Genomic DNA, 25,760 nt, shown 5'->3' on the forward strand with positions numbered 1-25,760 from the left:
CAACTGGCAGAGTCCCATTGGATTGGCGTACAGCCCACGTTTTCCCATTATTTAAGAAGGGCAAAAAATCAGATCCAGGAAATTATAGACCTGTAAGCTTAACATCAGTTGTATGCAAACTATTTGAGGGGTTACTAAGAGATACTATACATGAATTCATAGTAGAAAATAATCTTATTTCTCATCATCAACATGGGGTCCTGTTTGACTAACATGCTCAGCTTTTATGAGGTAGTGAACGCTAATGTGGATATTGGGAATGCTGTAGATGTGATATACTTGAACTTTGCAAAGGCCTTCGACACTGTTCCCCACAAAAGTCTGGTGCAAAAGTTGAGGATGCAAGGACTGGGGAAGAGTCTGTGTGCATGGATAGGGAACTGGCTAATGGACAGAAAACAAAGAGTTGTGGTCAATGGATCGTACTCAAAATGGGAGACTGTTAGCAGCGGGGTCCCACAGGGGTCTGTACTGGGTCCAGTGCTCTTCAATTTATTTATTAATGACCTAGTAGATGCAATTGTGAGCAATGTTGCTATTTTTGCAGATGATACAAAATTGTGCAGAATCATCAACTCTCAGGAAGATAGTGTCATATTGCAACAGGATCTGGATAGGATGGCTATATGGGCACATACATGGCAGATGAAATTCAATGTTGAAAAATATAAAGTCATGCATTTTGGTCGTACCAATGGTCTAGCGCCTTACAAAATAAATGGGATACAGTTGGGGACATCAAAGTTGGAGAAGGACTTAGGAGTACTCATCGACAACAAGTTAAATAATCGTACTCAATGCCAAGCCGCTGCAGCTAAAGCTAACAAAATTTTGGCATGCATTAAAAGGGAACTAAAAACTCGAGATGCTAGCATAATATTGCTCCTGTTTAACTCTCTAGTAAGGCCACATCTGGAATATGGAATTCAGTTCTGGGCACCACATTACAAAAAAGATATTGCAGTTTTAGAGCAGGTGCAGAGACGAGCAACAAAATTGATACGTGGAATGGAAGGTCTCACTTACCAAGAAAGGTTAGATAAACTGGGTTTATTTAGTCTAGAGAAAAGACGCCTTAGAGGGGATCTAATTAACATGTATAAATACATCAGAGGGCAATATAATAGCTTGGCGGATGAGCTTTTTGCCCCTAGGCCTTCTCAAAGGACTATAGGACATGATCTGCGCATGGAGGAAAAAACGTTTTAGCTATTTATTTAGGAAAGTGTTCTTTACAGTAAGAGTGATTAAGATGTGGAATGCATTGCCACAGGAAGTCGTTATGGCAAACTCTATACCTGCATTTAAAGGGGGCTTAGATGCTTTCCTTGCATTGAAAGACATCCATGGCTACAATTACTAGGTAATGCCTAATGATGTTGATCCAGGGGTTTTATCTGATTGCCATCTGGAGTTGGGAAGGATTTTTTTCCCTTTTTGGGCTAATTGGACCATGCCTTGTAAGGGTTTTTTCGCCTTCCTCTGGATCAACAGGGAAATGTGAGGGAGCAGGCTGGTGTTGTACTTTGTTCTCTGGTTGAACTCGATGGACAAATGTCTTTTTCTCAACCAAAATAACTATGTAACATGTCAAACTCCAGGTCGCAGGCCAAATTTGGCTCTCAGAGCCATTAAATTTTGCGCTCAAGTGGTTTCCATACATTGCATTATGTATGGCCCACTCTTAACCACCAAGGAAGCTATATTGGAGGTGAAGTCCAAGAACACCAGGGAAGCCATATGGGGGAGGGTGAAAGCACTAAATACTAGGGAACTGTATAGGGGAGGCTGGGGGCCACTAGACACCAGTGAACTGTATAGGGGAGGGAGGACCACTAGACACCAGAGAACTTTTATAAGGGAGGATGGTGGCCAGTAGACATTGAGGTTGGCCTCTGACTAGGTCCCAGTGTACAATTTTGGCCGACTTTGTAATTGAGTTTGACACCCCTGACATAAGTCCTCTTTTATAGAGGAGGCTGAACTGTTCTAGCTGGACAGTTCAGCCTCCCAACTGTGGCCACTGAGGGCCTTACAAATGCAGTTTTATGCAGGCCAACGGCAGTGTTTTAAACCCCATGTGTGTCAGAGTTTGCCATGTGCGGTTACACGGAAGCATGGAATCTCATGTGGTCACCGGCAGATGTGACTCCAGGCAAGATATGCCTGTCCACTGCCCGTACCGAGGGCTAGCAAACTCCTGGCCAGTGCATGCTATTACTGACAGGTGGTGAATGCAATGCTTGCAGCTGTCCATGTGAAAAGGGCCTAAATCTCCACATTGGAACTGGCCTGACATTGAAGGTTTACCAGCCTGGAACTGTTCTTTGCTCAATTATTCATTTGAAAGCTTTTTTCTGTATTTAGCACTTGTCACACTGGCAGGACCCCAATAAGAATGCCTACTTCACGTCTTGAGCTCAGTGCTTCTACCTAGATTCTTCCACGTCCATAATGCTGTTCATACATGGGTCTTTTTCCCTTTCATTTGATCAATCAAAAGTAATCTGTATCGAGTAGAGAATGGAAAGACATTCATTTAGGTTGGAAAATTTCTATTGCTCATACCAACAATCGAGTGGTCACCAACAATTTTCATTGCTCTAGAGCTCAGTCAGGTGTTGTAGATAAGGTCTAAAGGGGTGACAAGATTCCCAATAATTCTCTCTGCTGAGCTGATGACCCTCTGAATTTTGTATTTACTGCTGGCGGAAGAGCCTGGTGGCGCGGAGTAGATGGTAGCGGAGTAGAAGGACCCCAGATGTTCCTAGGCCATGCCAAACTTCTTAAGTTGGCGAATGAAGAAGAGCCTTTGCTGCACCTTCTTCTGGGTTGTGATGGTGTTTGCCTGCCAGGTCGTCAGAGATGGTAATGCCCAGGAGGCGTACTCTGGGTACCCTTATGACTTCAGTGCCATTGATGTTGATAGGAGCTGGGGTAGTGGCATGCTTCCTAAAGTCTATGACCATCTCAATAGTTTTGGTCATGTTTAGAACTAATGTTTAGAACTGTTTCTGGGATTCGAGTGTTGGCTGGTTGGCTCCCTGGTTGAGAAAAGATTTGTGGTCTGAGCGTTTGGGCTCAGACCATACGCTAACCTATTCTCTCTGCACCAATTGCGGACTCTGTCAACCTTTTGGCGGTAAGACCACTCATCATTATTGCTAACAAGGCCGACAATTGTGGTATCTTCCTCAAATTTGATGATCTTGAAAGAGTTTGCTGTGGATGTGCAGTTATTCATGCATAGAATGAACAGGTATGGTGAGAAGACGCAGCCTTCAGGGGCTCCAATGTTGGTCACTCTAGACCTAGAGGAGATGCTACCCAGCTTAACTTCCTCTCTAAAGATAAACAACACCCAAAAAAACTTACTGAACACCTACAATAAATCTGCAGTGTCTACTTCCTGGTTTAATGGGGGCACAGAAAGAGTTAACCTCCTGTGTTTACATATTAGCACATAACTCGGCATACACCTCAGCACAGTTCAGACAGAACTGACAGCTCAAATTACACTTGTGATTACTTGCAGATAAGGATGAATTAGATAGACTTTTCTCTCTAAATACACACAGGGTGGATTCTTCTGAGTTCTCCTTGTCTCCTGTGCAAGAGTTTAGGACCGCTTTAATACAGCCTTTAAAGTGGACCCAAACTCTTGTACACACAATGAGAAGTCTTAATTCCACATAAAGTTGAAAGTAGAAATTCACTTCTCTGTGTTCTGTATTTGTTAAAACAAATCAACTTAGCTAATTATTTCCTAACGCTTTCAGTGCCTTCTGCAAAAGTGAAACCAAGGAAAACTTTATTTTTTTATTTTTTATTTTTTTGCATTTCCATAAATTTTAATGAAGAGATTTTTTCCCAATAGGTTTTCATGCTGTGGCTTCTCTTCCAGAGCATAAAGGGGGGTTCTGAAATTCTGAAAGTTCTAACTAGTTCTAGTTTGCATAGAATAAACAGTTATGTAATAGCATGTGACCTGTTTTATAGAGTGGAGCACCCTGCTGGCGGGTACAGAAAACTGTTTGAGACGGTGGAGGAACTGGCCACACCCATGAGTGTGCATGTCACAGGTTAGCAAACACTCTATCTATCTAAACCCTTATTTCCCAACCATTCATCTCAGCCTCTGCAATGTGTGACTTCTTTGTGGTTCTAAAGGATTAGAAACTTTTTGGTGGCCGATCATGCCTCCATCTGGGAATTCTTTCCCTTCCTGTCTGGACAGGAAATGCGTATATCTTTTCAATAGGGATGGTCAATGAGGGGGAATTACTTAAAGGATAAATATGTCAAGGAGAAATTATTTGCCTCTCATTGATCAACCCTACTCTTCAATAAGACAGAAACACCAAGAAAAAATACTTTCCAGAGTAAGAGTAAATTGGAGGAACACCTAGAAATAAAAAAAAACAGGGTAGACCTATTCAAATCAATGAATCATGCATTTCAAATATAAAAATGATCCAAATCAGAATCCTTACAAGATTCTTGTAAATGATATACTAATCTTGGGGTGCATACACACATCCAAATTTGATTGACCAATTGTACTACCTCCATAGAGCATGAGGACCAGCAGATCTTGAATGGATTGTAGGTAAGCTCTCATGTTACATGGTAGTAGTGCAGTTGGCCAACAAACATTGGACGTGTGTACCAGGGTTAACCTACATCGAGAGGATTAGGCATATATATAAATTAAAAAAAAAAAAAAAAAAAAAATCATAAAAATACTAGTGGGAAAATAATAATTATCCAAGGACTTGGGACATTTTGGGACATTACCCTATAATTATGTTTATTTAATTTATTTATTGTATTTCTTCATTGGACCATTTAGATTTTTTTTGTTCTTTAATAGTTTGTCTAGTATTACATATTCTCATCTTGTGCAGTTCAGAGGGTACATCTAATACTCAAAGTGAATTCATTTTATTACAATATAAACATTAGAGGACATTAAAAAACTTATAAAAAGACTGGAGTGTCTAATATTTTTTGTTCTTTACAGAGAGTATTTTTTGGGAACAGAGTTTTATATACACAATTCTAAAGAGTACTCCTTGTACATGTAAATATATCAAGAGTGTTAATAGGGAGCACCTGGGAAAGAGTGATTTTCTAAAAAGAGACATGGCTTGATTTTTATGCTGTACAATTTTAAATTTATTGCTTTTTATATATGGTATATATTCCATTACGCTGCTCTAGATACTCTAATTTTCAATGTACCTTTGTTTGGTACAAAAAAATTGACCATATTTTTACAGTCAAAAGAAAAAGAATGAAAGTGTGTTGTATGTGTAGTACTCGTTGCAACTGTTTGGTCTATCTACAGTATCTATCTATGGCTTTATTCACTTCAATTTTCCTCCTAAAGGTGCCCATACACGGTACAATAAAAACTTTTGATTTTCCCGTTTATTCAAACTAAACGATCGAATCGAATGAAAGTTGAAAAGAATCTTTTTTTCATTCAAGAAATTCGAACGATTTGATCTGATCGGACATGCTGGAAACATTTTTGACAATTGTGTGTTGTAATTATATCATGTATGTTAAATTGTATGAAAAGATCTTTTAGATCCTAATTGTTAAAAAAATGTTTTAAAGGCTGTAATCTTTATTTGCATTGTCTTCATATCAAGATTAAATATTGAAGTATGTGTATGATTATTATCATTTTATTATTAATAATTTTATTACTAAAGTAAAGTAAGTTTGTCCTCATCAAGGAGAGTCCACAGGTTCAATACAAATGCAATTTTGGCCTTCTTTCTGTTAGTTAATAGAGTCATTTGTAATCGCTCTGTGGTAAAAATTCCCTCAGCGCGAAAAAAAAAACAAAAAAACTATGAGGTAAAACACACCTATATAGTTGCTCTGAAGTAATATTAACTTCACAATAAACAAATTGAACCACTCAGAGGAAAAATACAGCTCAATAAAGGCTTTGAGCTACAACTGCTGTCTGTGTTAACTATCTGAGGTAAAATACAGCTCGAGCTGAAAAAAAAAAGAGATTCCGGTTTAAAAAAAATCACTTTTGATCGAATAAACCATTACATCGAATACTTTATTTTTTTTATCTCAATCTTTTTTTCTCAATTTGATTTTTCTGCATATTTGATCATTTTCCCTGGATTTTCAGCCTAATCGAACATTCGTGTATGGTACCTCGAAATCAACTATGCAATTATTTTCGATCTAATGGGATAATCGAACGAATTTATCTAATCGAATAAAAATGAAAAATTTGTACCATGTATGGGCACCATAAGATTTCTCCTGAATGATATTTTCATACCTTGTCAATAAAATGCCTTTTTAAGTCACCAGCAACTAAATGCTCAAACTAGTTTCAACAGTACTTTTTGACCTATTTTTTGGTACTTTTTAAATTGCAAAGTACTGGAAAGTTATAAAACGAAACATAAAATGAGCACAGCAAGCAAGGAAATGCTTAGAATCATTTTGACAGTACTTTTTCGGCACTTCTTCAATTACAGAGTGCTAAAAAGTTATTGTAAACAGAAGATGAAAAATGATATCCTTGGAGAAAATGTCATTTGGATTATGCCCATGTCCCAAATGCAATTCACTTTTTCTCCTGAGTTTTCTCCTAGGTGATCATTTTACAGCTTGTTAATAAAATACATTTTAAACCACCAGCAAGCAAGAAAATACTCTAAATAATTTTGATGGTACTTTTTCACCTACTTTTTGGTAGTTTTTTAATTGCAGATTGCTGAAAATTTACTTTAAAGAGGAGATGAAAAATTATCTCCTTGAAGAAAACCGTTGGAGAAAAGTGTAATTGCATATGGGTCCATGTCTCATACCCAGTCCGGACAAGGTTACATAGTTACATAGTTATTTTGGTTGAAAAAAGACATACGTCCATCGAGTTCAACCAGTAAGGTCACCCAGCACCCAGACATACGTCCATCGAGGTCACCCAGCACCCAAGGCTGAGACACCAAAGTGCGCCCCTCCATCCCTGCCACCCGAGCCATCAAACACTGATTGCTATTAGACTAAGAGGCGCCACAGGGCCTACAACCTCCCCAACACCCTAACCACTTGAGGACCTAGCCTTTACCCCCCCCCCCCTTAAAGAGAGTCTGAAGCGAGAATAAATCTCGCTTCAGACATCATATATAGCAGGGGCATGTGTGCCCCTGCTAAACCACCGCTATCGCGCCGCTAAACGGGGGTCCCTTCACCCCCAAATCCCCTCGGTGCAGCGGGGGAGCGCTTCCTGGTTGGGGCAGGGCTAACCGGCGCAGCCCTGCCCCACGCGCGTCTGTCAGCGCGTATCTCCGCCTCTCCCCCGCCCCTCTCAGTCTTCCTTCACTGAGAGGGGCGGGGAGAGGCGGCGATGCGCCGCTGATAGACGCGACTGGAGGCAGGGCTGCAGCCGTTAGCCCTGCCTCCAGGAGCGACCAAGTCTGCGACCAAGTGTTGCAGTGGGGGGTTTGGGGGTGAAGGGACCCCCGTTTAGCGGCGCGATAGCGGCGGTTTAGCAGGGGCACACATGCCCCTGCTAACTATGAGCTCTGAAGCGAGATTTATTCTCGCTTCAGAGTCTCTTTAAGGACCAGCGCTGTATTTGCTGATCTGTGCTGGGTGGGCTCTACAGCCCCCAGCACAGATCAAATACCAGGCAGAGCGACTAGATCGCCCCCCTTTTTTCCCCACTAGGGGGATGATGTGCTCGGGGGGTCTGATCGCTCCTACCTGCGTGTGGCTGACGGGGGGGGGGGGGGTGCCCCCTCCACCGCAGGATTCCCCCTCTCCCTCTCCTCCCTCCCTTCACCGGAGATCCGAGGCTGCACAGGAACGGATCTGTCCTGTACAGCCTCTAACAGGCTCCTGCCTGTCATGTGACAGCGATCCCTGGCCGCTGATTGGCCGGGGATCGCTGATCCAGTACAACGCTGCTACTGTTAGCAGCGTTGTACAAATGTAAACAAAGCGGATTATTTCCGCTTGTGTTTACATTTAGCCTGTGAGCCGCGATCGGCGGCCCGCAGGCTATTCACGGAGCCCCCCGCCTTGAATTGACAGGAAGCAGCCGCTCGCGCGAGCGGCTTCTTCCTGATTAATTAGGCTGCAGCCGGCGACGCAGATCTGCGTCGCTGGTCCTGCAGCTGCCATTTTTAAGTGGTTAATATCTAGTTATCTGGCTTGCAGTCACTGTCATGTATCCCCTTTTCATATTTCTCTCTGCTTCAAACAAAATAGAGGAATGATCGGTGAGTGAGTTGTGCACCCCTCCTACAGTGCGCCCTGAGGCTGGAGCCTCTCTTGCCTCTGCCTTGTCCCGGCCCTGCTCATACCCATAGTCTTGCAGAGCACTGAATAAACAACAATAGCTTTAGCAGCCATTCAGTCAATTCACAAAAATATTTCTGTGAGAGTCCAAATAGTGCAATGTGGTGAATTGATCACTATGCCCTGATTTTTATTTTGTGCTAATCAGTTGGCCACTGTTGACCTATGAATGTCTAGACTTGCCAGTGCACAACATGTGATCTGTATATAACACCTCCCTGCATCCTCCCACAGGTCGGTTACCCCCCTGGCTGTCCGGCAGTCTCCTGAGATGCGGTCCTGGCCTGTTTGAAGTTGGCTCTGAGCAGTATTACCACTTATTTGACGGTCAGGCGCTCCTACACAAGTTTGAGATTAAGCAGGGACATGTGACCTACCATCGAAGGTAATAATACAGCTAATACCTCACATCCTGCCATTTCTCTGCTTCTTTCCGCTGCCCCGCCCCTTTCCTAGTTATGGCAAAGCTACAGTAACAGAAATTAGACTGTATGAATTTCAGTATGACCAGCCTATAATCTAAAGCTGGTCATACACTTATAGATTTCCCCCCAAGTTTACAAAACAATTGAGTCCTTTCTGAAAAGAATCAATTCAGAAGGAATCTGTTCCTACATACACTGCGCATCAATTTCCAATAGATTCCAGCAGGGTTTGTGTCTTGTTGAGCAGTCTGTACTCCAAAGTATAACTGCCATGGTTGCAAAGAAGTACGATTTGAGCTTACTGTCTATTTTGGCGATTTATAGTTACCTGAATATTGACATAGAAAGGTAGTTTTTAATACAGATTACGGTAAATTACAAAAAAGGATGGACACGTGTCCTTATCATTTATTAATGAATTGAAAAAAATGTGAAAGGTTAATTTTACTTTTCTTAAAATAAAGTTTTTATAGATGTAGTTATTATTATTAATAATAATAATAATAATAATAATATATATATATATGTATATGTATATATATATATCTATATATCTATATCTATCTATCTATATATATATATATATATATTATTAAATATATATATATATATATATATATATATACATATATATATATATATATATATATAGCTCATTTGGCTTGTTGGGGCAGCACGGTGGCATAGTGGTTAGCGCTCTCGCCTTGCAGTACTGGGTTCCCGGCCACAAAGGCCATGGCCTAGAGAGAGAAGAGGTCATATGTCAAAGTAAATCAGAGAGAAGAGGTCATATGTTAAAGTAAATCAGCTCTTCTGGTCTGCAGCGCAGTGCCCTGATCTGCATGGATGTCAAAATTCCAGAGTTCCCGTAATCCCTGCACATCTGATGATGATTCTGTCCTCTGTATGATGGACATACATGCTGCTATGCGAGAGGTGCTAGTTTACAGTAAAGCAGGCAGAACTGCATTCAGTTTTAATGCACACATTCACTGAGGAAGACCAGCCAGCGGCACGCAGAGCTATGGATCTCCTCTCATGTCATTATGCCGGTAAAGCTATTCCCCGCTCGCTGCCGCTGGCTGCAATTTTGGAGAGAGGGGGAGGGGGGGGGCTCCTAGGTTAGGGAGGGGGAGGGAAAGCTTCCTCCCCTCCCTGCCGCTCTGTGTGCCCAATTTCCCCCTTCCTGTGCTGTGCCCGCTCTGGGGCCCCCAGGAGGCGGGGCCCACCGATGTTTCCATCGGCAGTTCATTGGGTCAGTACGACCCTGCCTATATCTATGCCATTGTATGTAGTTTAAGATCCTTCCAATTACCTGTAGCAGTAGAGTATTGCACTGTTAGCCATCAATAAAGGCAGAACATTTTATCATTTATTGTCTAACTTAAAAGAAAAAGAAAAGGCTTTCTGCTACTAAGCCGCCTTCTTCCTGTATACTGACAACATGTTGTTATTTGTTACTTACCTGTTCTCTGTTTTGGATGGGCTTCTCTCCATTGCACTGCACTGTCCCTGTTTGTGGCTCTGACTGCATCCAGTCAAACATAGGAAGTAACAGCACATGCTCTGTCCACACGCACTCCTTGTAATTTCCTGCTCCTGCACGGATGTGCACAGCAGCCAAGGCTAGGCAGGGCCACCATCAGAAATTTTGTGGCCCCTCACACATCATCAGGCCTGGGCCCCCCCTCCCTGGTCCCACTCACTGGTTGCTGTGCCCACCCACTAGCCACCCCACCGTCCGTGTGCGAAGTGTGCTGCGGCAAAAAATGTGCATGGTTGCAACACTGAAGAAAGCGGCATGCACAGCGTGATGCGGCAAAAAGTGGGCGTGACCATGACATGTTGTGGGTGGGGTCAAATATTAGAAAAAATACAGGTAGTCCCTGGTTAACAAATGAGATGGGTACTTGTAGGTCCGTTCTTATCCTTTATTTGTTCTCTTTTGTCCCCCTATTTTCTTCCTGTGCCTCTTTTGTCCCCCTCTGTCTCACCTTAGTTTGTGCCTCTTTTGTGTCCCTCTGTGTGACCTCATGTTCCCGTCTCATCTCTTTTCTTCCTGTGCCTCTTGTCTGCCTCTGTTCCCCCCTGCCTCTTTTATTCCCCTGTGTTACCTCATGTCCCCTTCTGTCTCAGCTCGTCCCCCTGCCCTAGCCAGGTATAGGTGCCCCCAGTATAGGTATCCAGGCATAGGTGCCCCCAGTATAGGTAGCCAGGTATAGGTTCCCCCAGTATAAGTAGCCAGTTATAGGTGGTGCCCCAGTATAGGTAGCCTGGTGTAGATATCCCCAGTATAGGTAGCCTGGTATAGCTGGTGCCCCAGTATAGACCAGCAAGATACAGGTGCCCCCAGTATAGGTATTCAACTATAGGTGGTGCCTCGGTATAGGTAGCCTGGTATAGTTGCCCCAGTATAGCTAGCCTGGTATGGGTGGTGCACCAGTATAGGTTAGGCAGGTACAGGTGCCCCCAGTATAGGTAGCAAGCTATAGGAGCCCCAGTATAAGTAGCTAAGTATAGGTGGTGCCCCAGTATAGGTAGCCAGGTACAGGTGGTGCCTTTAGCAAAGGTAGCCAGGTATAGGTGGTGCCCCAGTATAGGTAGCCAGGTATAGGCGGTGGCCCAGTATAGGTAGCCTGTAGCCAGATATAGGTGGTGCCCCAGTATAGAAAGTCTGCTGTAGCGGGCTCACTCATCTGCTCATCTGTCAGTGAGCCACAGGCCCGCAGCCAGCACATGCGACCCTTCCCGCGCTTTAGGGGGCCCAGGGTGAGACCCGGCCTTGGGTGCTGGAAAGTACAAATCCGGCCCTGACTCCCAGCTTCCTCTTCTGACTTTGACGTTATTACATGTGATTGGGTCTCAGAGGATTGTGTCAGCGGTGCAGCACTACTCGGTGGTGGAAGAGGGTAATGAACGAGTCTCTTACATCACTCCTCTTCTACCACTGGGTGGCGCTGCACCGCCGACACTATCTTTTGAGCCCCGAGCACATGTAATAACGTGATCGGGAGTCAGAAGAGGATGCTGGGAGTGCAGCGCCGTGGGTGGGTGAAGAGAGGAAGCTGATCAGCGTCCGGAACAGGTGACTATAACCGCTCCCTGCCGCCCACTCTGCATACCCTGCTGAGTCTGCCAGGCTGGGGAAGGCACACTTCCCCAGCAGAAGAAGAAAATCAGCTCTGCTAAAAGGTTAAAGGGAAGTCCAGGTGAGAGACATATTGGAGGCTGACATATTTATTTCATCGTAAACAATGCACATTGCCTGGCTGTCCTGCTGTTCTTCCGCCTATGCTTATTTTAGCCATAGACCCTGAACAAGCATGCAGCAGATTGGGTGTTTCTGACATTATTGTCAGATCTGACAAGAACTGCCAGGTAACGGATATTGTTAAAGGGAACCTGAAGTGGGAGGGATATGTTGGCTGCCATATTTATTTCCTTTTAAACAATAGCAGTTGCCTCTGATCTTCTGCCTCTAATACTTTTAGCCATAGACCCTGAACAAGCATGCAGCAGATCAGATGTTTCTAACAAAAATCTGACTAGCTTGCTGATTAGCTGCATGCTTGTTTCAGGTATGTGATCCAGATACTACTGCAGCCAAAGAGATCAGCAGTACAGCCAGGCAACTGGTATTGTTTAAAGTGATATGAATATAGAAGCCTCCATTTGTATCTCATTTCAGGTTCTTTTTAAACAGAAGCAACATAGAGAAAGGCCTGCTATTTTCCCAGACTCCTGTCTGGCAGTCAGGCCTTGAGGCTAAACAAGGGCACTCCGCAGGAACTTGAGGCTAAAGCTTCTATTTCTTATGGAGGATAATAATTCTTTCCTTTGGGCATACATGAACTTTTCAAGGCCCATGCATTCACAGATCAGTCATCATCTTGTACTTGGAAACAGTATAAGTACATCTCTGTGGTGCACAGGCCATTATACTTGTGCCGTTTTATTATCCACAGTCTGCATTACCCATAAGCCTTTGGTGTAAAATTGCAGGCTTCACGCTACCTCTGTTTACAGCATGTCAGTGGTGGCCTCAGATCTGTACCTTTCTCTCTTTTTTTTCATTTTCATTTCGCACAGCTGTGAGGAAAAATGTTCAACTAAATGTTCAGCAGATGCTTTTCTCAGTCCCAGCTGTGAAACAAGACACAGAAGTTCCTGAAACTAGAATGTAATGACCACAAAATGAGAGCAGCGTGAGTGGTGGAAAAGAGTTCATTTTGCAGACTGCAGGCCCGCTTTCTTTTATTCAGGTGTTTAGGACAACTACCGCTAAAGGAAGCACACAAATGTTTTGCTACCAGCCAAAGACGAATCAGCAAAAATGGGCGCCCGTAGCTGTTTGGAAACTTTGGCGCCACCATAAACTGGAATGTTAATTTGGGTGCAGGAGGTGACAGGATAGCAGAAGCGTCGGAAATAGCAGCAGAGGAACAGATAGCGGTGGAAAGGGAGGAAGTTAGTGGCGAGTGACAGATAGCAATGGCAGTCATAGGTGATCAGAGTGATTTAGTTTACTGGCTCAAACTGACTGAACCCACATAGCAACCCCTTCTTATAAGGGGTGTATGGCCACTTTATACTCAAAAAAAAAATCATACTGTTTATGTACAGCCTGCGTCTTTACAAGTTTGAATATTGTCCTGTAAATCCATAAAAGTTGGTTCAATGAATACTAATTAATTGCAAAACGTTTAATTATTACAGATAAATTAGCATATTAACTGCTTGCCGACAGCTCCACACCGATTGGCGTGAACACGGTGGCAGCCCCAGAAGTAGAACCACTCGGCGCCAATTGGCATGAAGTGCTGGGGGCGGAGATTGCAGGGGATGCGCGCATCGGCTTCGTCATCACTCAGCCTCCCAGCAGCGATTGCGTCTAGGAGACTGTTTCGCTGTCTATTTACACTGTACAGCGCTGCGATCTATGGCAGCGCTGTGTGACACGGCTGTCCCCGTGAGAGGCAGGAGAGTGATCGGCTCTCATAGGCTGATGTCTATGAGAGCTGATCGATAGGATTGGCTGGCGGGGGGAGGAAGGGCGGAGTTGGGGAAGAAAAGAAATAGTAACATTTATTAATAAAAAATAAAAAATATTTTTATTATTGCTGGGAGCAATCATAGCCCACCAACAGAAACCTCTGTTGGTGGGCAGCCTCTGGTGGGCAGAAAAGGGAGGGGGAGGGGAACTACTTGTGTGCTGAGCTGTACGGCCCTGCAGCGAGCCCTTAAAGGGGAACTGAAGAGAGAGGTATATGGAGGCTGTCATGTTTATTTCCTTTTAATCAATACCAGTTGCCTGGCAGCCCTGCTGGTCTATTTCTCTGCAGTAGTATCTGATTGAAACCAGAAACAAGCATGCAGCTAGTCTTGTCAGATCAGACTTATAAGTCTGAACCACTGAAACACCTGATCTGCTGCATGCTTGTTCAGGGGCTATGGCTAATAGTATTAGAGGCAGAGGATCAGCAGGGCTGCCAGGCAACTGGTATTGTCTAAAAGGAAATAAACATGACAGCCTCCATATACCTCTCTCTTCAGTTCCCCTTTAAAGCTGCAGTGGCCCTATTAGTAAAAAATGGCCTGGTCACTAGGGGGGATTTATAACACCGCGGTCCTCCAGAGGTTAATAGCACCTCTCATATTATTGTTTTGCCATTCAGGTATCCGTTGTTATTCTAATCAGCAGTGTTAATTTAGGTGTTAAAATGACCATCTGCACCTTTCTTAATGAAACTAGAAGCTTTGTACAAGAATCCCATAAAGCAAAGTGTGCTAAAAAAAAAAAAATAGCTCTGTGATCCTCCCTCCTGCAGGTGTCAGTCTAGGCATCTGCCTTTTTTGTCTATGCCTAAAAACAGCCGTGGCTGGCACTCCACCCAATGGTAATAAGAGTTTCAATAAATCCTATGCTGTATCATGTGTGGATCCAGGGCAGTTCCTAGGCTAAATTGCACCTAGGGCAAGGGTGTAAAAATTGCGCCCCCTTTCTCCCAACTCCGTGGACTCGCGGACCCTTACTGTTTAGGGGCAGTCACAGAGCCACAGGTCACAAGTAGATTGGCTATTTACTAGTGACCAGCCGCTCATCCAAGAGGAAGCAGAGACCAGGAAAACACACAGGCAAAGAGAGCCTGGAAAGCCGACTCCTCCATGGGCGCCGCGCACTCATAGCCTGCAGTACCGCTACAGGACAGCAGGTGTCATCATGCGGTGGTGACATGATGATGACTTGATGTCGGACGCAGGCAGCTGCAGGACACCCAAGAGGAGTAAAGGAAGGTGATCGCACTGGTAATCTTTTTCTTCCATTTGGCTGCACCGTGTGTCACCAGTTCCCTAGCAGTTACCGTATGTCTTTCTGTCTGCGTCCCCCTTCTTCTACTTGCCGGTCTGCACCCAGGGCGGTCGCCCTGCCCGCACTGCCCAAGAAACGGCCCTGTGTGGATCATATGACTAAAAACATCATACCTCTCTGTCCCTCCAAGGTTTTCACGATTGTTTTGTTTGTGGCTTCAATAGGGGGTTATTATCTTATGGCTTAAGAGGTTGTGACGAGGGACATAACTACAAATCGTGGGGCCCACCAGCAAGACCTTGATGCTCCCCCCTAAATTGGCCCTAGACTATGATACATATACTACACGATACATACATAGACATAGGACTGTGGTAGGGACTAGAGTGTGAGCTCCTCTGAGGGACAGTTAGTGACAAGACAATATACTCTGTACAGTGCTGTGTAATATATCGGTAATACATAAATAAATGAAATAAAATTAAACTCTCAGAAAGGTTATTTTATGCTTCTTTGGATAACTTGGATATATTTGATACCATTTGGGGGGCTTAGTCTTCATATTGCGAGTCTTTGGGCTCCAGGACTTTAGTCCCCCTAGTAGAATAAAGCCTATGAACTATAAAACAAGTGTGGTCTTTGTAATCTTCACACCCATAACAAGTGTAGCAGCAAAAACACCTGATCTGAAGGATGGCCCCCTTTATTGGAGGTAGTGAAGTAGTACTTGGGGGCCCTTACAGCCCTGGACCCCTCTGCGGCTGCAGTGGCTGCTCCCATGTAGTTATGCTGTTGGTTGTGACAGTTGCTTATGTTCAGGTTTTTACGGAAGGAAGACTTAGACAGCGACAGCAATTATTCTACAGAAACATGGACTAGGGACTTATATTATGCTAAATGTACAGTATATACTTTACAATGTAGTAACATGATAATATACTTGCGGTGGCAGATTCGTAAAGACAGATGCGTACGTCCGAGCAATGACTGAGAAGAGGATTGTCATCACAGAATTTGGCACGTTTGCTTACCCCGACCCCTGCAAGAACATCTTCTCCAGGTAAGACCCGGGATGCACAGGAACTCTTCATAGAGAAATCTATAAGATTATAGATAAAGCAAGGTCCAGGAACCCCTGTCACGGCTTGTTCACACTGCAGGCGCTTTTGTTATTTTTTAAGCGCTTACACAATGATTCTCTATGAGATAGTTCATATCTAAGCGGTTCGTTTCTGATCCGTTTAGATATGTGGCGCTTGAGCCATTTTCAGGGCGATTCCGCCTCAATAGAAGGTGTAGGAAAAACGCAAAACTCTCACAAAACCGCTTTGTGGAGCGATTGCGTTCGCATTTTTAAGAATAAATACATTGGGCTTGATTCACAAAAGAGTGCTAACTGTTAGCACGGCCGTTTTCGAGTAAATTTTCGCATTGCGCACGATCACTAATTTTTGCGCAAAACGATAACGCTTTCGCGCGCAAATGCGCATTTTTGCGTGAAAATGCTATCGATTTTGCGTGAATATTTGCGTTTGCGAGCGAAAACGTTACCGTTTTGCGTGGAAATTTGCGATCGCATGCAATGCGAAAATGCACGCGAAAACGGCCGTGCTAATAGTTAGCACTCTTTTGTGAATCAAACCCATTGTATTTATTCTTTTCCGGATCAAAGAATTACCAAATCACTCGATAAACGCATCGGAAACCGCTAACCACTAAAAAGAATCGCCCACCCAAGCGCCGGGAATCGGAAGGAAAAAACGCCTCAAAATAAGCCCACCGTGGACACACGAGCCGAACGCAATGTGAACAAGGCCTCAGGAGGTAAAAAAAAAAAAGTAAACACTTTAGACCAGTGTTAAGAGCTGGTGGATGAAATGCAAACAGTTCCTACTTTCATGAATGCAGAAGGAGAACCTGAGGTGAGAGACACATGGAGGCAGCCATATTTATTTCCTTTTCAGCAATACCAGTTGCCTGGCAGCCCTGCTGATGCTCTGCCTCTAGTACTTTTAGCCATAGACCCTGAACAAGCATTCAGCAGATCAGGTGTCTCTGACTGAAGTCTAATGCTAGGTACGCACGATACAATTTTTTGGCAGAATTACTTTTGTTTTTTCCAACATGTCCGATCTGATTTTCCGATCGATTTCCATAAAAGTGAACGGAAATCGATCAGAAAATTGTTTGAAATTTAGATTGGACGTGTTGAATAAAAATCAATCTGGCAGGTAAATCTGTCAGAAAATTGTATCGTGTGTACCTAGCATGACTGAATATGCTGCATGATTGTTTGAAGGTTGTGAGTCAGACACTACTGCAGCCAGAGAGATCAGCAGGGATGTCAGGCAACTGGAACTGTTTAAAAGAAAATAAATATGGCAGCCTCCATAATACTCTCACCTCAACTTCACTTTATTTAGATTGTATGCAACTTAGAATAGGGCCAAAGCAAACTGACAGGAGTTGCATTTGATGGACCCAGTTCTGAGCTGCATACAATTTGCGCTACATTTGACCAGATAGAATTATTTGTATCTTATTGACCACCTCTTGTGAGGACTCATGAAGTGTAGCAGTGTTCAGGGTACCTCTCAAGATTTTTGAACCCCTTATGTTCCCTGCAGGTTTTATTACCTAGAAAGACTGAGGGAGTGAGCTAGGGGCTCCATTAAAGGACCACTATAGCAAATAAATGATAACATTTAGAATACATATGTATAAAATGTACATTTCTTCCAGAGTAAAATGCAGGGATTTGGAAACAGATGTTATTTCCCACAATGCAACCAGGTTCGCAGACAGCAAACTGTCAGAGCCATGGCCCTGACATCACACTGTGGGAGGGGTTTCACCACAATATCAGCCACACAGACGTCCCTTAAAGAGGAACTCCAGTAAAAATAATGTAATAAAACAAAGTGCTTAATTTTTACAATAATTATGTAGAAATTATTTAATCGGTGTTTGCCCATTGTAAAATCTTTTAAATCCCTGATTTACATTCTGACATTTATTACATGGTGACATTTTTACTGTTGGCAGGTTATGTAGCTGCTGCTTGCTTTTTTGGAAGTTGGAAACAGCTGTAAACAGCTATTTCCCACAATGCAACAAGGTTCCCAGACAGGAAACTGCCAGGAGAACCACGGTCTCCTGGCAGTTTCCTGTCTTGTGGGAGGGGTTTCACCACAATATCAGCCATAAAGCGCCCCCTGATGGTCTGTTTGTGAAAAGGAATAGATTTCTCATGTAAAAGGGGATATCAGCTACTGATTGGGATAAAGTTCAATTCTTGGTCGGAGTTTCTCTTTAAATATTTTTTTTGTGGGGAAGGGAGTATTGGCTGCTGATTGGGATGAAGTTCAATCCTAGGTTAAAGTTCCTCTTTAACCCTTTCTGGACCAGCACCCTCTGCCCCCTTAAGGACCAGAGGGTGCTAGTCCCGTAAATCGCGGCTTCCCGACGAATCGCCGCAATGATCCGCCGCTCCCGACGAACACGCCGCTCTGTCCCCGCCGCAGGCTGCTCTCTCTGCCATCGCTATGACGGCAGAGCGCTGTGCGCCGGTCAGGAGCCACTTTCGTTGGCTCCTGACTCTGTCACTCCATGTAAGCCAATGAGAGCGGCTTACATGAATGACAGGGCCAGGAGCCAATGAAAACAGCTCCTGCCCGGCTCACAGTGCTCTGCCGTCATAGAGGCGGCAGGGCAGCAATAAGCGGCGGGGGCAGAGCGGACCGAGCGGCGGAGACGGGCAGGGGCGCGCGGTCAATGGGACGTAAAGTTTACGTCCTGTCAGGATCGCAGCGCCCCCTGCCCGACGTAGATTCGCACTCGCTCGGTCCGAAAGTAGTTAAAGAGGATCTATAGTGAAATGTATCATAGGGGTGACATCTTTAGTTCTACCAGGTGATCTGTACGGAATGCTCATTACTGAAAGTTCTATACACAGAGGAAGATATTGGTTGCTTGGCAGTTGGAAACATCTGTTATTTCCCACAATGCAACAAGGTTCACAGACAGAAAACTGTCAGGACCCTGGTCATGACATCACACTGTCTTGTCGCATCTGGGCACGGCAACCGCTGTACTCAGATACAGCTACATGGGGGGGTCCGCCTGTCCGCTGCCTATGCCAAGCGCCAAGCAAGTGCCCAGCTGGTGGATGGGAGCAGATGACCGGAGGGGAATTCAGCGCTGTCAGCTGCTCGTGAAAAAACGGCCTAACTATCTGAGTGTTTGGTATACAGCTTGAAATTCCAGTTTGATAAATTTGCACTTATGAATAAATGTGCTTCTCTGTTGGATTCAAATGATTATCATTATCATCATTTGTATGTCTCCTTTTAGATTTATCGCCATTTTGCCTTTTCCTGGAACTCTTGAAGTTTTTCTGTATCCATATCTCCGGTACCACTTGCTATTCTTATACTGCATATTTCCCATCCAGTGACATTTTGTTTTGTTGCAGGTTTTTCTCTTATTTTAAAGGCTTAGAGGTAACAGACAATGCGCTGGTCAATATCTACCCAGTGGGGGAGGACTTCTACGCCTGCACAGAAACAAACTACATCACAAAAGTAGACCCAGACACACTGGAGACCATTAAAAAGGTATCTCAAGCTAAATTCTATCGGGAACTATTTTGTCCTTGAGTGTGTGTAGTGGAAATTTAAAGGAAAAGTGGAGTGAGATATGGAAGCTAACATTTTGCTGTATTTTTCAAAATATAAGACGCTCTAGACTATAAGACACACCTAGGTTTAGAGGGCAAAATACAAGGAAAAATGATACTAAACCTGGTTTGTCTGTGGTCAAGGAGAGTCTTGTAGATGTTCTCTCCCAATTATTGTGTCCCCCATGTGTCCTTATGTGTCCCCTTCTGTCCCACTTGTGTCCTCCATGCCCTAGTTTGCCCCACTGTGTCCTTGTCTGCCTTCCTATATCTTCCTCTGTCCCCCTTTGTGTCCCGCTTATCCCCCTCTCTGCCCTCCCGTATCTTTCTCTGTCCCCCTTTGTGCCCCGTTTTTTTCCACCTCTCTGCCCTCCTGTGTCTCCCTCTGTCCTACTTTGAGCCCCATTCATCCCCCCTCTTTGCCCTTCTGTGTCTTCCTCTGCCCCCCTCTGTGCAGCGTTAGTCCCCTCTCAGCCTTTTTGTGTCCCCTCTGATGGCCGTGTATAGTTACTGTATACAAACTGTTGTAATTCCTACTCCATTCACCCTATTTGGATGTAAATACCCTCAAATTAAAGCTGACAGTCTGCAGCTCAAGCACATCATGTTCGTTTCATTTCAAATCCATTGTGATTGTGTATAGAGCCAAAAAATGTTAGAATTGTGTCGATGTCCCAATATTTATGGACTTGACTGTATGTGCAGTGGCAGTTTGTTTCACCTAATTCATCAGCCTTAGTGGTGATCGCAGACCTCTCCTCTTCCGCACTGCTCCTCTAGTGCTGGCTTCTGCTGATGAGGCGATCAGCAGAAGCCGGCACTAGAGAAGCAGTGCGGGAGAGGAGAGGTCTGTGATCGCCATTGGAGCCAATGTACCAGGTGAGCCAGTGCTGCTGCTGGACAGCTATACATGGGCAGCGGAGGGATCACAAGAGAGGGTGGAGGAGGACACATGGGGAAAATGCAGGAGTTCCCCAACATTGCGGCGGGTCGATGGTTCATAACGGCGGCCATTTGTAAGTCGGGTGCTTCCTGTCTTTGGAATATAAGATGCTCTGGCTTACTAAACAGAAGGAGCCAAGATTCGAACCCAGATCTCCTGTGTCAGCGGCAGAGCCCTTAACCAATACAGTTTGGCCCTGATTTACTCAAACTGCCATGATTAGATAGACTCTAAGGAGTGGGCATTCATAAGAATCTGAATCTCCCAATCCATTGATTATATATAAAAAAAATTACATTTAGGAAATTTACCTCTGTTATAAATTGAAAGTACTAATGCTTCCTATCCTTGTAGCTTGGATACCTGTTTGCATATCTATATTACTCATCCTGCAGCTAACATGCTTTCTGGCTTGTTAATTTGTTTGTCTGTAGATTAATGATGAAGGTCATATGGACCTGCGTGTGTCTGTGAATATAGATGTGCGGCTTATGGTGGGAGGGGGGTTTGTAAATGTCATGGCAGCGCTTGAGAACTTCGCATAGTGAGTCACTCTGATTAGTCACCGATAACTTTCTCCATTCCTATCTGACTTCTAGGTAGACCTCTGCAACTACATCGCCATCAACGGGGTGACGGCCCATCCACACATCGAGAACGACGGCACGGTTTACAACATCGGGAACTGTTTTGGGAAGAACCTCGCCTTCACTTACAATGTTGTCAGGATACCTCCGTTACAGGGAGGTGCGTTCCAGGTGTTTTCTGAAAATATATTCTGGGACTGGGTATCGAGTATTTACTGGAGGTTACTCAGCATGTAACAGCTGATACCCGAGGCCACCTGGCACTCACTTTCCTCTGGCAACCAATTTCTCCACGCTCGTTCAATCTCCTGTGTACATTTCTCACACTTCTCTGCACCAACTGGCATCGATGCCAAATTTGTATTTTTAACCGCCCAAGGCCCATTATCACTTGGAGGAGGGTGGTGGTTAACAGGAGGCATGCCTGCTTAGGTACCCTGACCAGAGTGCCCTGTTCCAGGCTGCAATGTGTCCCAGGTTATGTCCCAATTTTGGCCGCTGGTTGTCCCAGGTGTGGGACTCTGTGGCCGCATGAGGTAATGTTTGCCTCATTTACCATTTGCGGGGTCAAAGCAATAATTTTCTGCTGCATTTCAAGTGTTGGAGGTAAAGGTAGTTGCATTTCATGTTTGGTAACGGTTATTGCAGTTATTTAATGAGACTGCAGTTGAAACTTTGGGGTTATTGTTGCAGCATTTGGCATTTTGGGGGCAATTTTTGCAGATTTTGCAGACAATCTAATCCCACCATAGTCATAGTCTAATTGTCCTACAATATTATGTATTTATATAGCACTGGCATCTAAGGCAGCACTTTACAGAGAATGTAGTCATGTCATTGGCAGAGCTAATGTCCCGCCATATCATTATTATGTATTTATGTAGCACTTGCATCTTCTACAGCACTTTACAGAGTACATAGTCATGTCATGGACTGACATCCATGATCCATTTCACCACATCATTGTGGGAACACTTCTTTCTTGTGTGTTTGGGGAACATTGCCTAATTACCTTTAGGGTCACATTGCTTATCTGTGTTTTGGGAGGAAACTCTGGCTCACTGCCTCAAAGTTACATTACAGTTCCCTTCACCAACATCATGTCATGGACACACCCATTTTTCCACCATGATCATGGACACACCAATTTTCGGTTGAGCCAAGAAAAATTTGGTCACTGTAGCTTAGGGCCGATTTTGGTTGCCGATCCTCAGTTCTCATCCACAGCCGCCACCTGCACTGCACACAGATACAGGCTGCCATGTGCCAAACACAGTGGACTGTTGCGGTGTCGGTGCCAATTCACCAGAGCCGGTTTAGCATGGGTGACTGCCTGCCCTTTGTTACTCTGCTACTCTGTCACCCTAGGCCTGGACCTTTGAGGCCTTTCCCCAAATGTACAGACCACTTATACCGGGGAAGCATTGGTAAACAATACACAGCCATCTCGGGATCACAAATATCTTTAGGATTACAGAATTAGTATGAATCCTCATATCGGCCTTATTGATCAGAGGTAACCTGGAGCGTATTTGATAAATGTATAAGTACTACAGGGTGTCTGCAAGGGAAGCAGGACATTTGGGCACCCACCCAGCAGCTAATGTATGATTTGGGCACCCCATAAGGTGCTCATGCAAATATTGGCTATTAGGCGCCCAAAGCAGAAATTTGGTCGTGTGATAATTGTCGTTTTAGAAATGACGGTAACATTTTTATTTAAAATGTTGAAAATTAGAACGTTACAGTTTTTGTCAATTTTCATAATTTGGATTTACAAATTCATTTTTGAAAATTGTTTTGAAATGTATTGTTTTGAAAATAAGTATAGGAAGGGGGGGGGGGGGGGGGAGGTTAGGCATCAGGAAGGGAAATTTTAGGGTTAGGCAATAGGAAGGGAGGTTTTAGGGTTAGGCATCAGGAAGAGGGAACGGAGGTAGGGTTAGGTGTCAGGAAGGTGGGTTTTAGGGTTAGGCGTCAGGAAGGTGGGTTTTAGGGTTAGGCGTCGGGAAGGGGGGTTTCAGGGTTAGGTGTCAGCCAGGAAGGGGGGTTTTAAGGTTCGGCATTGGAGTGGGGAAGGTTGTATGTGATAACAGGGTTAGGTTACGTTGTAGCAAAATATCATTAATATATACCAATATTTTACTACGATAATTTACACTTTAAAAACAAACAATATTGGTAGTTACTAATCATTATTTTATTAATGAAAACTGGTGCCCATTTTTCCTTGTGCCCCTATTTCACGCACGCGCCTGCAAGTACCTTTTTTTTAGCACAGGCCTTCACCCCATCCTGATCTCAGACAAAGAAGGTTTTAAAATGACTTTTTGTATTTAGGGCAGTTAATAAATGTGTCCTGTTATATCTTTCAGATAAAGAAGATCCAGTGACAAAAGCCAAGGTTGTTGTCCAATTTTCAAGCAGCGACAGGTTCTCCCCATCCTACGTTCACAGGTGATGGCAGCATCTATAATTGAAGGGTGTGAATCTGGCTCCTTCCAGATGCTTCACTGCAGTTTCACAAAAAGGAGTTTGCGTGAAAGACTGGTGTTTGTCAATGCTTAATTCGTTAAAGTGTCAGTCTTCAAAGTTTTACCACTTCTGCCCCCTCTCCTAACATGAGAAGTAGAAGGTGAGGAGAAGCACACCTTGCAGTATTAAAGGGACACCGAGCAGTGCAGAAACTATGGAAAGATTCATATCATTTTAAAGCTCTTTTTCCTCTTTCCAATGAGATATAAACCGCTGCCCTACGCCTTTTAGTTTTCGCTATTTTCGCGATTGAAATTGCCGCGACCGTGATTTCAATCGCGAAAATAAAGAAAACTAAAAGGCGTTAGTTACAATGTATTACACAGGCCGACTTTTTCTGCTGAATGGAGCTGCTGACACTGGGGAAAGTGTCGTCCTGTGTAATACAAGTAACTATGGAAAGATGGATATCATTTTAACCAGCTGAGCGGTCTGGACGAGCTCAGCTCGTCCAACACCGCCAGCGGCTGCCGCTCAGGCCCTGCTGGGCCGATTTTAATGAAATAAAAAGCAGCACACGCAGCCGGCACTTTGCCAGCCGCGTGTGCTGCCTGATCGCCGCCGCTCTGCGGCGATTCGCCGCGAGCAGCGGCGAAAGAGGGTCCCCCCAGCCGCCTGAGCCCAGCGTAGCCGGAACAAAAAGTTCCGGCCAGCGCTAAGGGCTGGATCGGAGGCGGCTGACGTCAGGACGTCGGCTGACGTCGATGACGTCACTCCGCTCGTCGCTATGGCGACGATATAAGCAAAACAAGGAAGGCCGCTCATTGCGGCCTTCCTTGTTTATTCTGGGCGCCGGAGGCGATCGGAAGATCGCCTCCGGAGCGCCCTCTAGTGGGCTTTCATGCAGCCAACTTTCAGTTGGCTGCATGAAATAGTTTTTTTTTTATTTAAAAAAAACCCTCCCGCAGCCACCCTGGCGATTTAATCAGAACGCCAGGGTGGTTAAAGCTCTCTTTCTCCTCTTTCTGGTGACACCCAAATCGTCGCTCTACGCCTTTTAGTTTTCTTTATTTTTGCGATTGAAATCGCGACTGCGGCAATTTCAATCGCGAAAATAGCGAAAACTAAAAGGTGTAGGGCGGCGGTTTATATATCATTGGAAAGAGGAGAAAGAGAGCTTTAAAATGATATGCATCTTTCCATAGTTTCTGCACTGCTCGGAGTCCCTTTAAATTGGGTGCATAACCAAGAATGCTGAGCAATATCCCATAGGAATCAAGCAGTAGGAAGGATTGGTTAGCACACCAGCTTCTCAAAGAGCCTTTATTCTTTAATCATGTGTTAAAACAGTGTAATAAAGAAGTAGAAGTTTCAGGTACCAGTAAAATGCAGTCACCCTTTATTTAGCTCCCGACACCCTCCAAACAATATACATCAGATCTTTGGCCTTACAGCCGTTTCGCAGGATAGCCCTGCTTCTTCAGAGGCAAGATAGTGTTATCTAGCCATAGATAACACTATCTTAGATTTGGCTGGAAATCATAGATTTCCAGCCATAGATTATAGCACTGCTACGGTTCTTTGAACCCTTCGGAAGAACTGGAATTTACAAACAGAGCTTTACACATTTTTTTGTGATGTTAGATCGTTTACATAGCAAGGCTAACAACATTTTTTTCCTCTCTTTTAGTTTTGGGATGTCATCAAATTATTTACTCTTCGTGGAGCAACCTGTGAAAATCAATCTGTTCAAGTTCCTTTCAGCATGGAGCATATGGGGAGCAAATTACATGGACTGCTTTGAATCCAATGAGCATATGGGGGTGAGTTGTCACATTAATCTCCTTGGCTTGTTATCACGAGACGGGCTCATGGTGGAAAAAAACAAGCCAGGAGCTGTAACCCTGAGTGTGACTCATGGTAGCCTCTGGCAGGACTGTGCAGACCATAGCATGCAGCAGGCGTTTTTACTCACCTCCCCAGGGATCCAGAC

At 44.3% G+C, this 25,760-nt stretch overlaps 1 protein-coding gene across 2 annotated transcripts in view; it reads left to right on the plus strand.

Annotated features, from left to right (window-relative positions):
* The window catches only part of RPE65 (retinoid isomerohydrolase RPE65), a 97,158-nt gene that overhangs the window by 51,974 nt on the left and 19,424 nt on the right, over positions 1–25,760 (plus strand). Inside the window, exons 4-10 of one of the 2 annotated variants that reach the window (XM_068239257.1) lie at positions 4,000–4,082; positions 8,584–8,734; positions 16,037–16,144; positions 19,559–19,700; positions 21,305–21,452; positions 23,668–23,749; positions 25,458–25,590. In XM_068239257.1, coding sequence (XP_068095358.1) covers positions 4,000–4,082; positions 8,584–8,734; positions 16,037–16,144; positions 19,559–19,700; positions 21,305–21,452; positions 23,668–23,749; positions 25,458–25,590 — 847 coding nt within the window. The remainder of the gene's footprint in view (positions 1–3,999; positions 4,083–8,583; positions 8,735–16,036; positions 16,145–19,558; positions 19,701–21,304; positions 21,453–23,667; positions 23,750–25,457; positions 25,591–25,760) is intronic. The other variant, XM_068239258.1, reaches the window with a different exon arrangement.

Source organism: Hyperolius riggenbachi, chromosome 6 (assembly GCF_040937935.1).
Source record: "Hyperolius riggenbachi isolate aHypRig1 chromosome 6, aHypRig1.pri, whole genome shotgun sequence".
NCBI lineage: Eukaryota > Metazoa > Chordata > Amphibia > Anura > Hyperoliidae > Hyperolius > Hyperolius riggenbachi.